Source organism: Xenopus laevis, chromosome 1S (genome assembly GCF_017654675.1).
Source record: "Xenopus laevis strain J_2021 chromosome 1S, Xenopus_laevis_v10.1, whole genome shotgun sequence".
Lineage (NCBI taxonomy): Eukaryota > Metazoa > Chordata > Amphibia > Anura > Pipidae > Xenopus > Xenopus laevis.
In genome coordinates, this window is record NC_054372.1 from 71,756,784 (window position 1) to 71,773,039 (window position 16,256).

The window sequence follows — 16,256 nt, forward strand, 5'->3', positions numbered from 1 at the left end:
TCCCCCTTGGGGTCTCTTTGTGCCTCCATTTTTATCATGAGTATTATTGGAATTGTATTTTTTCTTATTCCATAAATAAACATGTTTGTTCTCATAATCAAAGATGTCCCTTTCAAACTTACTTTTTGTCTGCATAATTTCAATGTTCAGATTATCCATAAATGATTTCAAGTCTCTATCGAGTTTCTTGAATTCCTCATTGGATTCATATATCCTCAGTTGTTCACAGAGGTGTTTTTGTTGTGCCTTAATAGTCCCCAGTTCCTCAATATTGTGCTGTTTCAAGAGAGACATGAGTATGCAAGAACATTCATTTAATGCTAATTCCCACTGCATTTTAAAGTCTGGGGGTGTGTCTACAAAAGAAGGAAAGAGCTGTATCTCGGGATAATCTGATGTGTCAGATATTCCTACAAACATATAACATTCCAAAATATGTTCAATCTTCTACGTAACAAATTCTTACTTTTTACCATTAAATGTGAAAGTGTAAGAGAACCTGTATTTGTCATAGAGGTAGTTCCAGAAAAGACTGTCTTGGCCAAAAGGGCCCATTTACTATCATCTGAGAAAAATTCCATGACTGTGTAAGAAAGAGAAGAACAGTGGAGAAAAAAAAACAAAAAAAAACCCTGATAAAAGTCTTAAAGGGTATAGGTAAGACCTCAGTTGTAGACTAGTCCCGAAATGGAATATGTAAATTGTAACAACAACAATATTCTGTATATCTCTCTTTGGAGAGGCTATGACCCAGAGTATAAAAGAATAGATAAGAATACATATTTTGGGGCAATGTGCATTTGTATTTGAATCTTGTACGGGTTTCAGTTACCTTTCAGTGCAGCACTTTTATCTGCAGCTAAATTATCCTTGGGAATTGATTAAAAAATTAATTTTTTGCATCTTCATGGAAACCCTATAAGCTACAGCTTTGTTGATAGCTTTTAGGTCACAGCTAAGGCATGTTTTTTTGTACAATTTAAATGCCTTTAGAGTCCTTGAACACACTTGTGATTTTTTTATATAAATGAACAAGCTATGGACTTTTATCAGAAAATGCATACCTTGGCAAGGTTGCCAAGAGGTACTTAGTAAACAGACATTCAGATAGGCTGTGTGCAATTCATGCTAATAGCTTATTTTTGTTACCATATTTTTATCTAACAAGCCACAATGAATATGAGGCATAAGCAGATTCTTTAAATTACATTTTTGCAACTATCTACTTTTCTCTAAATAAATTTGGACACATTTATTCAGAACATATAAGGGCCGATTCACTAAGGGTCGAATATCGAGGGTTAATAAACCCTCGATATTCGACTAGGAATTAAAATCCTTCGACTTCAAATATCGAAGTCGAAGGATTTAGCGGAGATAGTTCGATCGAACGATCGAAGGATAATTCCTTCGATCGAACAATGAAATCCTTCGAAACGAACGATTCGAAGGATTTTAATCCAACGATCGAAGGAATATCCTTTGATCAAAAAAAGTTAGGCAAGCCTATGGGGACCTTCCCCTTAGCCTAACATTGACTTCGGTAGCTTTTAGATGGCAAACTAGGGGGTCGAAGTTTTTTTTAAAAAGACAGTACTTCGACTATCGAATGATCGAATAGTCGAACGATTTTTACTACGAATCCTTTCGAAGTAGCCCATTCGATGGTCGAAGTAGCCCAAAAAAAACTTCGAAATTCGAAGTTTTTTACCTTCGAATCCTTCACTCGAAGTTAGTGAATCAGCCCCATATTGTATTACTAATAGCATCATTTGAATGCATTTCCTGCATAGACAGTTGAAATATCAGCTATTAAATTAGTGATCAGTAAAGACAACCAAAATCACTGGGAACTATTGTTACTTGAAATGGAAGCTGTGATGGGTTAATTAAAAGACATGACACACTGAGATGTCTTGGCTGAAAGAGTAACCTCACAACAACACTGCTGATATCATTCATTTGTTGAATTGAATAAATCTGAATAAGTTTCTGGCTTCATTGGCTTTATATAGAGTTATATTGTTAGACAACTTCACTGAATACATTAACTAAAGTAGCTCGATTTATAATACATCATTTTTTAATTTAATAAAAACATTTAATAAAAAAAGTTATTCACTTTTTGTTTTAAATTGATTTATATATTATTGATTCCCCATTGATCATCACAGTTCAGCTGTGCAACATTTAAAAAAATGTTTTTTTTTCAGTGAATGTCCATGCCCCGTTACTTGTTGTGAATGGGTCGCTTACAGTGGGAATTGATGCAATGAGGCCTTTGGATTTTTCCTTTATGAATGTGAAAGACCAGGATAATGAGGACATAAGCCTCATGTTTCATGTAGTAACTGTCCCCACGAATGGATATTTTGTAAAATTCTTGGATGGCAAAGAAGTTCACCTCAATAAAGATGCTCCATTCAGTTGGAAGGATTTGAAAGAACAAAGAGTGTATTTTAAGCACAGCAGAGACAAATCAAGGTAAGAGTTTAAAAAAATTGGCAGGGCAATATTGGTTATTTAGATGCCACAGACAAATTCCATAGGCAAAGTCTTTTCTGTCCTATTATGTACTGTCAAAGTCGGCCTAAACAAGTTTCCCGAGGGTCCAGCGGGCTTCAGTCCAGCCCGCACATCACTACAGAAACAAAAATTGCAGTGTAGCAAAAACAAATATATATAATAAAAAATATATTTCATCCTTGGCAGAACAAAGTAGTGTTGCCAACAAAATTCAGTCACTACTAATCTAGCTAATTACATATAACCCCGTTAACAAAGCAACATTGCCAGCATAATTAAACAGCTACTAATCTCCATATATGGTCTTTAGAAGAGCTAATTATTACTTACCAAGGAAAAGACACCCAAGCCCAGTGGTGCTGCCAGCTCATCTCTTTAAACACCCTTTTATAAAAATTCTGATTCATTGATTCATGACAAATTAGAAGTTCATTCAGAGACACAAAACATAATGTTGCTGCAGCATGCATTTATATCTATAGGATACAGTGGGAGGAATGCATGTCCTGTTTAAAATAAGCCAGCAACTCTCAACATGTGTGTGATATAATTGTATGATGGTGTGTCTGATGGTGTTTATGGCTGAACTTTTATTCTGAGGCTTAGATAAGGGCATTATTCCAAAAATAAAATATGAATAGATTAAAGATTTAAATCTAACAATATATAAAGAAAATACAGCAGTCTGCTGAGTTAACAAAGGACAAGGTGATACATTTTTACACAGTGCAGTACCTCTTTCATTAGCCAGTCGGTCTAAGTGAAGTCATCATCATAATCTTTTATTATGTACCGTCAGCTAGGTATGCAAATATTTTCAATAATATAAGTATCAAAGGACTTAAAATTAATCACAAGATCTCACAAACAAACGTGGTTTGGTTTCTGTACTGTATTCTGTATTCAGGGCCATTCAAGTTTTTAATTTCAATTAATACTCACCCTTATTTGCAGGGGAAGTTGTGCCCCAGAGCCTACAATATTCAAGTGTAACAAATTTGCTTTTGAATGGTTACTTTAAAGAGTGGTGGTAAAAAAATGTATTCAAAGTAAGTGCCACCTGCATTTTTGCAATGTGCTGTACTTATACTTTTTGCGACAGAGTGGGTCCTTGGATTGCCACAGGACAATAGGCCCACGTGTTATCGAATGTCTTCGATGTAGGAAGCCCCCATTCCAGTGCTGTCAGTTGTGGAGTTGGGCTCCTAAGGCGTCAAAGCAGCAAGCAATTTCATGGCTATCTTACAGGGGCATAACGGAAGGTTTGGGATCTGGAGGTTGTATTTGACAAATCATTGACCTTAATCTTATTGGAGTTGACAGGCAGTGCAACTGCTGTCACTCATAGAACTGGAGGAGTAGAATTTACTAGGTAACTACTGAATGGAAGTAAGGGCTGGTTTGGGTATATATATCCTGTGAAATACTCAAATATTTATCTTCACTCATGTTATGATCGTTCTATAGTTTTTGTTTTTTTCTTTTTCTTTCTGAATATATTCTTGAATTGACTTGATATACGGTCGCAGAATGTTGTAATGCTTCTTGGTTTTCATCCGTGGGTATTATTGAAAGTGTAATGTTTCCCATTTGATGATATTGTTTTATTGCATGTTTTATCTGGAAGCAAACAAAATGTATGAATACCAAATGTTACGATGCGACTTGTATTCTCAGTTTTTTCTTACAATAAAAAATTATTGAAAAAAAAAAAAAGCAGCAAGCAATTTAAAAATGTATTTAAGATTTGATTAGCATATTCTGCAGGAAAATTACACCTTATGCCTCACTTAAATCCACTCCCTTATTTACATATTTTTACGACCTCTTGTTATATAATTTCACAGTTTCAACTCTTGTACCCCAAATATATTCCATGAAATCTATGTGCATGATATCCATAACCCAACATTTTTCTACTTCTAACCTCATTTGCCATTTCTTAGCCATTTAGCCAACCAGTCCTGATCTTTATTAGGGATATTTGGGAGTCCAGCGCAGCTCATGTGACTTTTTAGAGTGTGGACTATGGGCACTATGGGCAAATGGTTATCTAGGACAATCGCTTTAAAAGGGCAAATCACAGTACACACAAATTATGGAAATTACAGTTGGATTTCTGTAAAACTGAAATTTTCACCAAATGAAATTAAGCAGTCCATGGCTGAAGAAATGTAACAGTTATGTAATCTGTATAAACATCAATTTGCTTTTACTTTATTTACTGTTAAACTCAACATTGGGATTAGGTTTTATGGAAGGTTGAGAATGCTTTGCTTTCCCTAAAATAAATGTTTAAACACAACTGTATTTCTGTATTATTTATTCGACATCTGTGCTGTCTGATCATTTTATGCTGGTGTAATATAACAGCCCCCCACCCACACCAAAACCTTAGATCTAAAAAAGAAACTACAATCTTTAATCAGGGCCGAGGGGAATGAGGGGAAAGTATGCCTAGGTTGGGATACTGGGTATTTCAGTGGTGCTTTTAAAGGGATACTGTCATGGAAAAAAAGTTTTTTTTTCAAAAGGAATCAGTTAATAGTGCTGCTCCAGCAGAATTCTTTACTGAAATCCATTTCTCAAAAGAGCAAACAGATTTTTTATATTCAATTTTGAAATCTGACATGGGGCTAGACATATTGTCAATTTCCCAGCTGCCCCAAGTCATGTGACTTGTGCTCTGATAAACTTCAATCACTCTTTGCTGCTGTACTGCATATTAGAGTGATATCACCCCCTCCCTTTTCCCCCCAGCAGCCAAACAAAAGAACAATGGGAAGGTAACCAGATAGCAGCTCCCTAACACTAGATAACAGCTGCCTGGTAGATCTAAGAACAGCACTCAATAGTAAAAACCCATGTCCCACTGAGACACAATCAGTTACATTGAGAAGGGAAAAATAGCAGCCTGCCAGAAAGCATTTCTCTCCTAAAGTGCAGGCACAAGTCACATGACTGGGGGCAGCTGGGAAATTGACAAAATGTCTAGCCCCATGTCAGATTTCAAAATTGAATATAAAAAAATCTGTTTGCTCTTTTGAGAAATGGATTTCAGTGCAGAATTCTGCTGGAGTTGCACTATTAGCTGATGAGTTTTGAAAAAAACATGTTTTCCGATGACAGGATCCTTTTAAGGGGACTGTTGGGTGGAATATCCTGTTATTATGGCATTAAAAGGTGAGTTTTAGCTGGTAACACAGAATTACCATTTCCAATGGCATTCCTTTCTTTCTATTAGGAATGGGATTTTTGCCTTAAAAGTCAGTGACGGACAATTTTTTTCACAACCGAAAAACATCAATATACAAGCAGTCTCAACAAAGGTATGTTTACATTATATAAATATATATATATATATATATATATATATATATATATATATATATATATATATATATATATATATATATATATATATATATATATGTAACTATGGACAAAGTTCCTTTTTTCTACATTGCCTAGAAGTTGTTAATTTGCCGTGAGTGCTTTCTTTAAAGACATTACATAAATATTGGTGAGCTCTCGGCCAGTGACAGATGGAATGGTGAGTACCGATGAGACTATATATATATATATATATATATATATATATATATATATATATATATATATATATATCTAAACATATAATTTAGACACTGTGTTTTACCATTATATATACTACATTTACCATAAGTGAAAAAAAAATGTAAGGAATATATTTGCCACATTATGCTCAAGACCATGTTTCTCAAAACATATTATAATGAAGAAGGACTTCTATAGCTTTTCCTTAAGTAACACATGGGAAAAGCTTATAGTATTTTTCTGTTATTTAAAAGGATACATTGTGTCCTCCTCCTCCCCCTTGGGTGTAAGTAATGTTTTGACAAGGCCCATAGAAGCTATATCTAGTAAATATTTCCATCTTGATGGATGGTTTATTGCTTCTTGCCTAGTGATTTGACATGATTGTTGTTTAGGTTTAGCCTTTTTACTATTCTAGTTACTATTTTAGGTTTATATAAATCTTTGCCTTTTTTGCTTTTGCTCTAGGCAACTTACATCCTTAAGAATGAAGTTCTTGCGATTGCCAGGGGAGAAGTAGGACCTATATCCAGTTCATTGCTGGATCTTCAAGATGATGACAATCCCCAAGATGTTGTATTGACTGTTTTGGAAAGTCCAAGAAATGGCCAATTAGTTATCCTTCCTGGGAAATCTTCTGCCCACAAATTCAGACTTGATGACATTAGAAATGGAATAATTCACTATGTTCATGATGGATCAGACAGCCATTCAGATGTAATTCTTTTCCAAGCCAGTGATGGATACCATTTCTTGAATATTCTTTTCCATGTGGAAGTTACCGAAAAGGTATACCATATTTAGTTCTCTTTTTTATTTAGATATTTAACATATTTTTTTGTTGTAAACACCATAACTTGTCACTGTGGTGGTAAATTCCAGTAACAGTTAATTTGCAGGAGAAGCAATACCTATAGTGCACATTTCCAAGCACCTAGTGTAAGGAGCGCTCGCTGGCGCTCCTTTACCTCGTCTGCATCTTCCTCAAGATGGCAGCGCCCAGGGGAATCACGTGGAACGTCGAACGCCAGCGCGCAAATCCGGGCGCAGCGTCATGACGCTGGAGTCAAAACGTACGGCGTCAACATGCAACATCATGTGACGAATGACGTCATCACAAATCTTTTGGCATAAAAACTTGACTATAAAAGGACGCCAGAGGCCTACAGTCATTGCCAGATTATTGGTTCAACTTTACTGACCTTTGCCTGGAATTGACTACTCTTCTTCTTAACCGCTTGATACCGCGATCTGTGAATTGGAGCCTACTGCTTTATCCTTGGTTCGCAAATCTAACCAGAGCCTTTGGGCTCTTGACAGTATAATCAGGCCATGGACCCTTCTGAGGAAGCCCAGCCTGTTTTCGGAATGGCGTTTCACAGCATTGCCAACCGCATGGAAGCCTATGAGGCCCAACAGACTCGTTTGGAGCAAGTCCTAAAGGCCATCCTTGGCAAGCTTCCGGTGGCTCCACCAGACGCTGCTTCACTACCACCATCAGCTCTGTCACTACAATGGAGAACCCCAGTCCTTTCGGGGACTTGTGAATCAATGCCTCATTCAATTTGAATTTCAGCCTGCACAATTAATTTCTGAACAAGTCAAGGTGGGGTATGTTATTACTTGTCTAGAGGGTAAAGCTGTGGAATGGGCATCTCACTTTTGGCAAAAGAACTCTCAAAAGCTTTCCTCCAGTCCTTCCAGCCCGTTTTTGATGCCCCAGGTCGAGTTACCACTGCCTCTTCAAGACTGCTGCTGATTCATCAAGGGAGTCAGAGTGCCAGCGAATATGCCATTGACTTCCGTACCCTCGTGGCAGAAATAAATTGGAATAATGAGGCTTACCATGCTGTTCAACTTTATTGTGTTCCTGGGTGTGTTATTCTGCTATTGTGATTCCTGATCTTGACTTTGGCCTGTGTCGTGACTAAGAACCTTGCTACATGAACTGACCTTTGCCGGACTTGACTACGCTTCTTCTTAACCCCTTGATACCATGATCTATGTTTTGGAGCCTGTTGCTTCCTCCTTGGTCCGCAACTCCAACCAGAGCCTTCAGTCTCTGACACCTGGAGCTTGCTGTGAACACTTACTTGTGAACACTTTCAAAATTATAGCCGGGTTTCCATAAAAGCAAGACAAAATAAGAGCAAACCACTGTATCATAAATGCAATATGCAGGTGCCCAAAAGATTTAATGAGTGTAGCATTCCACACAAACAAAGTTCCAACTAAACTTATTTTTTATTCTTTGTGTTACTGAATGTTTATTTATGCTATTTAAACCTTGTAACCTTGCAAACTTGTTGACAAGGGGGGCCCTGAAATTTTTTTTGCAGCTTTGTTTATACCATGAAATACCAATATTGTAACTCGTTTCTTATTCAAGGGGATAGATGTGAAAATTGGCCATTTCCCCAATTGGAGAACATGCCTCAAGCACTATAGATCATGGGCTTACAATAAATATGTGCCAGTGGTATGTCTTGGTAAGCAAAACATCAGACTTGACCATTAGGAGGCATGCAGGGCACATGTGCGACCACCGGCATGCAACGCGCATTCGCAAACACCAGCGTGTTGGGGGCCAATACATTGTGGGGGCACGTCAGGGCCGGCGGAGGCCCATAAGGTAGTCCATCTCTTTAACCAAGGTCAGACTGGAGCATTGGGAGTCCAGCAGTTCCCAAACTTCAGGGGGAGGCGCGCGGGGCGTATGTGTGAATGGCTGCATGCGGGGCACATGTGCGAATGCCGCCATGCAGCGTGCATGCGCAAACAGCACCACATTGGGGGACCAGTAGATTGGGGAGCACATCTGATGTCTGATGTCGATTTACTAAGTTCGAATGGTAAATTCAAATAATTTTGAATTTAAAACCACCAATTTGAATGTGAGATTTTATCAGACCTTGACCCTGGAAACAGTTCTAATTTGATACTTCGCCACCATTGAACCATTTGAAGATGTTAATAGCCTTCTTGACATTATAATTTCCGAGTCGTTCTATTCGATCAAATGTTAGACGTTCAAGTTTTTTTTATAAATAACCTCCCATTCAAGTTGTGAGTACATTCAAATTTAGAGTTAAAAACATAACTCATAACTCTAAAATTGAATATTTGATAAATAATCCCCTGAATGTATAGTGCATTGCTCCATTAACTTATTTCTTATATATTCCATTTATTTCTATAGCACTTGTGCCGTCATTTTTTTTCCTTTGTAACAGTTTATGTTATGGGAGTTGTATAGTTGACGGGTAGGGCAGAAAAGTCACTTGGCCTGGAACTCCAGAATCAAAGGACATACTATATTACATTCCACGTATGGGATCCATTATCCGGAAACCCATTATCCAGAAAGCTCTGAATTATGGAAAGACAGTCTCTCATAGACTCCCAAGAAATCCAAATTATAGATTTTTTTTTCCCTTTTTCTCTGTAATAATAAAACAGTACTGTTTACAGGATCCAATCTAAGATAAAATTGATCCTTACTGGAAGCAAAACTGACCCACTGGGTTTAACTAATGTTTACATGATTTTCTAGAAGACTTAAAAAATGAAGACCAAAATTACGGAAAGATCTGTTATCTGGAAAGTCCCTGGTCCCAGCCATTCTGGATAATAGGCCCCATACCTGTATACTGCTTTGAAAGTATGTGTATATCTAGAATGAAAAGCAAGCTTTATTCTATGCAGACTCTCTCCATTAGTGGAAACATTTATTCTTATACATTTTGTTCACAGATTTAAGTTAGTTAATGCTGAAAGTTTTTCCAACACCTTCAGCCTTCAGAAATTAGTTTCTATATATTGATATATAGGTTTTCCATTGGAAAGCTTTGCATTGGTAGCATCATCAAACAAAAATGAAACACCTCCCTGGTTTCCAACATGTACAGTAGACATCTTTGAAAAAAAAATCCTTCAAGCAAGTTTAAAGGGGAACTCCACAAAAACATAACTTAAACTTTTTGAAAAGTAAACATAATTTCAAGCAACTTTGCAATATACACCAATTAAAAAATATGCAGACTTTTCATGGTTTTTAATGGTTTTTGACAGTTCCCTAAGCCTAGCCCTCTGCTCTCCTGCTGATCTGTCTGACTACTTTGCTGAGCTGGCTGACTACTGTTACTTTGTATTAACAGCCACCTGTCCTTAGCCTGCACCCTCCAACCCCCACAATTCCCTGCACACATGATTTCAGTAAGGAACAGAACATCACAGTGCAATGCATTGTGGGTTATGTAGTTCCTGCGTGTTGTCTGTAAGATGTGGAGAAGTTGTTAAAATTTGTATCAGTGTTTAGTCCCTCTTTCCCTGCCAGGTTTTTAAATGATGCAGAAAGATAAGAACTGTTAACCAGCTGGATTGCAGCATAGAAAATGGCATTTATTCATACTTTTTGAAGAAACAGGTAACTATGATGGGTATATATGGGGTTTTTGTGTTATGTGGACCTCTTTATCAAATTTTGGTTTGGAAGCCGGAGTTCCCCTTTAAAAGGATACTGTCATGGGAAAAAAATTTTTTTCAAAATGAATCAGTTAATAGTGCTGCTCCAGCATAATTCTGCACTGAAATCCATTTCTCAAAAGAGCTAACTGATTTTTTTATATTCAATTTTGAAATCTGACATGGGGCTAGACATATTGTCAATTTCCCAGCTGCCCCAAGTCATGTGACTTGTGCTCTGATAAACTTCAATCACTCTTTACTGCTGTACTGCAAGTTGGAGTGATATCACCCCCTCCCTTTTCCCCAGTAGCAGCCAAACAAAAGAAAAATGGGAAGGTAACCAGATAGCAGCTCCCTAACACAAGATAACAGCTGCCTGGTAGATCTAAGGATAACACTCAATAGTAAAAACCCATGTCTCAATGAGACACATTGTTACCTTAAGAAGGAAAAACAGCAGCCTGCCAGAAAGCATTTCTCTCCTAAAGTGCAGGCACAAGTCGCATGACCAGGGTCAGCTGGAAAATTTACAAAATGTCTAGCCCCATGTCAGATTTCAAAATTATTAGAATATAAAAAAATCTGTTTGCTCTTTTGAGAAATGGATTTCAGTGCAGAATTCTGCTGGAGCATCACTATTATTAACTGATGCGTTTTGAAAAAAACATGTTTTTCCATGACAGTATCCCTTTAATTATATATAACATGATGTAGCAATCTCAGAGCAAAGAATTAATTAACCAATTTTTTTAAGCAAGTATGTAAACAGCTTTAGTAAGTAAATACTTAAGTTGCCTTTTTGTCACACGCATATAAATTGTTGGCTAGTCATCTTAAGCCATCTTTATAGTAGCACCAACATCCTCCACATTTATGGATTCAAATTTTTGTCAGTAATTAGTTCTCTAGACACTGTGTCCTTGTGTTTGATACACAGTAAATATTTCCTTTAAAACCCTTATAAAGTATTTATACAGAAATTGGGGAGCTCACGCCTGAATATACATCCAATTGAAAAGAGTAATGTTCATGAATAATGAAAGAAAGCAAAGTAATGCACAATGCTGGGAAGGCCCCAGAAGCAGTTTTGCAAACAGATACAATCAGTGGCATGATATTACTATAATTGATCTAGACTTTCAGTAAATAACTTAAGTAAATACTAACTCTGTATTTCAAAAGTATGCTGTCTACTTATGAATCAAAAAAGTTAATATTAATGGGGAGCACCATCTAGAAACGGTTATATAAATAATAAACTGTTTTATACAAAAAAATATGTAATTTTAACCAACTTTCCAATAGGTCACATGAGCCAATTAACAGACAGTTCTGTCTTTTGCTTCAACACTTTTTCCTGTTACGGTCAGAGCTGAAGCAGGGGTGATTCTGGCCTTTTTGCTGCCTGAGGCGAAAGCATGGCAATGCGCCCCCTTGCCACACCCCCCGTGTCATGCCCCAAGCCACGCCCACACGCACCATGGCTTTCTCATACAGGATAAGTAAATTACCCTATGTGTTACCCTGCTGTCCCACTGAGACACATACAGTTGCATATTCCTTCTGTACAGTACAGTACCTGATTGGTTCTCAATAAACTCTGCCTCACTGCCTGCCCTGAGTGTGCACACTAGATGCAGCAGCCAGCCACCACCAGACGGGTTCCAAAGTACAAGAGCACCACTGGTAGCTCCAGGTTTCCCTGAATGCCATGCATCAATCACCTCGGCGCATAAAGAGTCAGATATACACATCACTCTCGCACCATACGCCAGAAGTTAATCCTATTTCAGTTGTGTCTGATTCACATTGAAGTGCAAATGCAACTGTCAGTTTTGTTTTACATATGGCTGTTTTTAATGATCTGCAATGTCCAGGGGTGTAGTTTCTCTTTAAGGCTGCAGAACGCAAAGACCACATTTGTGAGGCTGTCAGGGCTAAAGAATAACTGAAATACACCAGTATTCAATTTTTAATGCTTTCTACTTTAAATCATATCTGAGGTTTCACTTGCTAACTCTGGCTTAATGATAGAAGACTAGATTTTCTGTCTCTTTCTTCAGTTATTTCAGGTCATGGGATCTTTGAGATTATGTCGACCCGTGGGGAAGCTAAGACATACAAAATTATTTATTTAAAAAAGTGACTTTGGAGACTTTTATTTTTTTTTTTTTAAAACTGAAAGTTTTATTAAGCAGTTTCATATATGCAACATCACATATGTGGGTATATATAGTATGAAAATAGGAGGAAGGGGGGAAAAGAAAAAGAAGGGTGAAGGGAAGGGGAGTAAAGTAAAAAGTCTGTAGATATACAGTAGGAGAAAAACACAAGCAGTTTGGCTGCAGGTCCTGCATTCAGAAAAGAGAGTCCATAAGTGAGAGTGTCCATCATACATCCATGGCGAGGGTGACTTAGAAGTTGCATCCTTCAATACGTTGAGTCGTGCCAATGTAGTGAGGATTCCCCCCTAGTCGGAGTTAGACGTGCAGAGCCAATAATAATTGTGGATCATGTTCGTGGGCCAGCCAGGGTAGCCAAATCGCATCGAAAGCTTCCATGTCTTCCTTAAGCAAATGTGTAAGTTTTTCGTTTGCTGCGATGTACATTATTTTAGCTCGCAAGGTTGCTAAAGAGAGTGTAGGTTTTTTCCATTGGCTAGCAATGATGAGTCTGGCTGCCATTAAGATGTGTTGGCTCAGTTTATGTGCAGCATTGTTAAATTTTTTTGGTTTCTTCCCTAGTAGCAAAGTAGATGGGTCCTTGGGGAATGTGGAATGTAGTACCCTAGAAATGAGGTGAACCACTGAGTCCCAAAATTTCGAAACCGTGGGGCAGGACCACCAAGTGTGTTCCATTGTTCCCTTGGCAGAGCATCCCCTGAAGCAGTTTGGATCACTGGAAGGGTAAATTTTATGGAGACGTGCTGGTACTAGGTACGTTCTATGAAGCAATTTGATAGAAGTCTCTCGAATCGAGACACAGGTACTGCCTTTGTTAGCTGTTAGACTGCATATTGCCCATTGCTTTGTCGTAAGTGATGTTCCCAGGTCAGCTTACCATTTTAGCATATAGGGGAGTTTTAGGATATGCTAGTCGGGGTGAATCAGTAATTTGTAAAGAAGGGAAATCAGTCCAGGTGCTAACGGTGATTGCATGCAAAAAGTTTCAAAGCTGGATGCAGTGATCGTTTTGTGTTCATTGTTTTTCAATTTGAGGTTGGCAAAGTGTAGAATTTGGTTTGCTCTATATATTTCTTCAGTGGGTAATTGGTATTTATCCCGAAGTAGTGAAAGTGTCATCAGTTTTCCAAAGCTAGTTAAGGCTTTTAGAGTAGTTATTCCATTGGCAGTCCACCACGTAAAGGGACGGTGATAGAGACCCGGTTGGAAATTGGGGTTATTCAGTATGGAGCATAGTGGAGATGGAGAGGAGATTAGATTGTGTTTCGTTCGTAACCTCGACCAGAGTTTGAGTGATTCCAGCGTTAAGGGTGAGGCGTTGAGCAGGTCTTTGGTACCAATATTCGGGAGCCACAGGACTTGTGTAATAGTTTGGGGTAGATCAGGTCGTTTTCAATTTGTACCCATAGCGGTGTCGCGTCCGTTGCATGGGCTGGGGCGAGCTGTGCTATCCTTGCCGCCCAATAATATTTTGTCAGATGTGGGACTGCCAGTCCTCCATTTTCTTTGGTCATATACATTATCTGTCGTAAGATTCTGGGATGTTTGTTGTTCCAGATGAAGTTTTTAATTTTAATTTAAAGCTTCTGGAGGTCCTTCAAGTTGATGGAAATGGGCAGAGACCTGAATAAATAGAGAATTTTCGGTAGGAGCACCATTTTAATGCAGTGGATTCTTCCGATCCATGAAATTTTGTGTTTGTCCCATGTCAGGAGATCTTGTTGTAGGGATTTTATCAATGGGGGAAAGTTGGCTCGGTATAGTGACGGTAGGGTTGCCGTTAGTTTAATTCCCAAATATTTAAGATATGCTTTTTGTACTGTGAAGCCAAAATTCAGTTCTATTAGTTTTACTGTATGTGCAGACATATTGCAGGGTAGCATTTCAGATTTTTCGGTGTTGATGTTAAGGCCTGATATTTTCGCAAAGTCCTGCAATGTTTTAAGAAGGTTAGGCAAGGATAGCAAGGGGTTGGTAAGGTTAACCAAGAGGTCATCTGCGAAAAGCGATAGTTTGTATTCTTTCCCTTTCACTACAGAGCCCTTGATGTCGGGATTCTGTCTGATGGCTCTCGCCAGTGGCTCCATTGCTAAGGCGAACAAAGTAATAGAGAGCGGGCATCCCTGCCTCGTGCCCCGTTGGATTTTTATGATACCGGGCAAAGAGGTGGTAGGCAGAGTGAGGTGAGCCGTCGGGTGGAGATAGTAGATCTTCACCATATTGTTTATGTTAGTGCCTAGTTCCATCTTGTCAATGACAGAGAATAGATAGGGCCAACTCAGTGTGTCGAATGCCTTCTCTATATCTAAGGCGAGCAGACACGTGGGTGTGTGGGATCGGTTGGCTTGGTCAATGATGTTGAGGATTTTCCTTATATTGTCTGGTGCTTGACGAGATGGAATAAAGCCGATTTGATCTCTATGGATCGTCGTGGTTAAAACTCTGTTAAGCCTCAAGGCCATTATTGATGCCAAGATTTTTATGTCTACATTAATTAGGGAGATAGGTCGAAAGTTCTTCGTGGAGAGAGGGTCTCGGTTCGGCTTGGGGATCACAGAAATCTTCGCTTCGTTCATTTCTGGCGGCAAGGATAAGCCTTGGGTGACGTGTTTAAAAACTTGGAGAAGATGAGGGAGAAGTTGGTTTTGAAATTTTTTATAATAAAGGCCAGTGTAGCCGTCTGGTCCTGGAGCTTTGCCTCTTTTGAGACGCTTAATGGAATCCTCTATCTCTTGGCAGGTGATATCCTCGTCGAGCATTTGGGAGACTTTTATTTTAATAAGAAATAACACTGCAGGATTTTGGAGGGAAACTATTCTTCATCAGGCCTTGGCATGATATAAGCTTGGATGATGTGTTTATAGCAGTGTCCTGACTTCTTCCTTTATGATTTAATTTACAAATCTATTTTGCTGTTTGTTTCTGAAAACAATGCTGTTTCAAAGATGCTGCTTTAAGTTTTCATAATATCCCTTCTGTTCTTATATGTAATCTACTGATTCAGTTGAAAGTGTGTTGCAGAAGGGAGTAGATCCAAGTTTTAGATGTTATTTATATATTTAGATGTTTATTTATATAGACTCCTGCTGAACTGTGGCTAGATGGTGGATCACTGCTCTGTTCGTCTTAAAGTGGACCTGTCACCCATACACAAAAATCTGTAAAATAAAAGTCCATTTCAAATTAAACATGAAATCCAATTTCTATTTTGTATTCATAGCTGTTGTAAGCTCATTTAAAAATATCAGCTCTCAATCAAATATTGGCTGCCCCTCCTCTATGCCTTAGGCATACAGACGGGCAGATAATTACTTTCACTTTCCATTCAGCACTTCCTAGATGTCACAGCTCTCCACACATTCCCCCGTTCCCTTCACCGTTTAATTGTGTAGCCAGGGCGTGGGACTGGACATCGGGGTCCCCCATTCTGGTGCACAAACAAGATTCTGAGATAATGCAAGGCTTGCCCTAATAGTGTTAACTTATGAATAAGCACAAAGATAG

General features: G+C 38.3%; 1 protein-coding gene across 1 annotated transcript in view; it reads left to right on the forward strand.

The window, feature by feature from the left end:
• Positions 1-16,256, forward strand: part of fras1.S (Fraser extracellular matrix complex subunit 1 S homeolog) — a gene marked incomplete at its 5' end in the record, with an annotated part of 329,350 nt that overhangs the window by 213,799 nt on the left and 99,295 nt on the right. Inside the window, 3 exons of the mRNA XM_041578095.1 lie at positions 2,214-2,484; positions 5,771-5,855; positions 6,571-6,891. Coding sequence (XP_041434029.1) covers positions 2,214-2,484; positions 5,771-5,855; positions 6,571-6,891 — 677 coding nt within the window. The remainder of the gene's footprint in view (positions 1-2,213; positions 2,485-5,770; positions 5,856-6,570; positions 6,892-16,256) is intronic.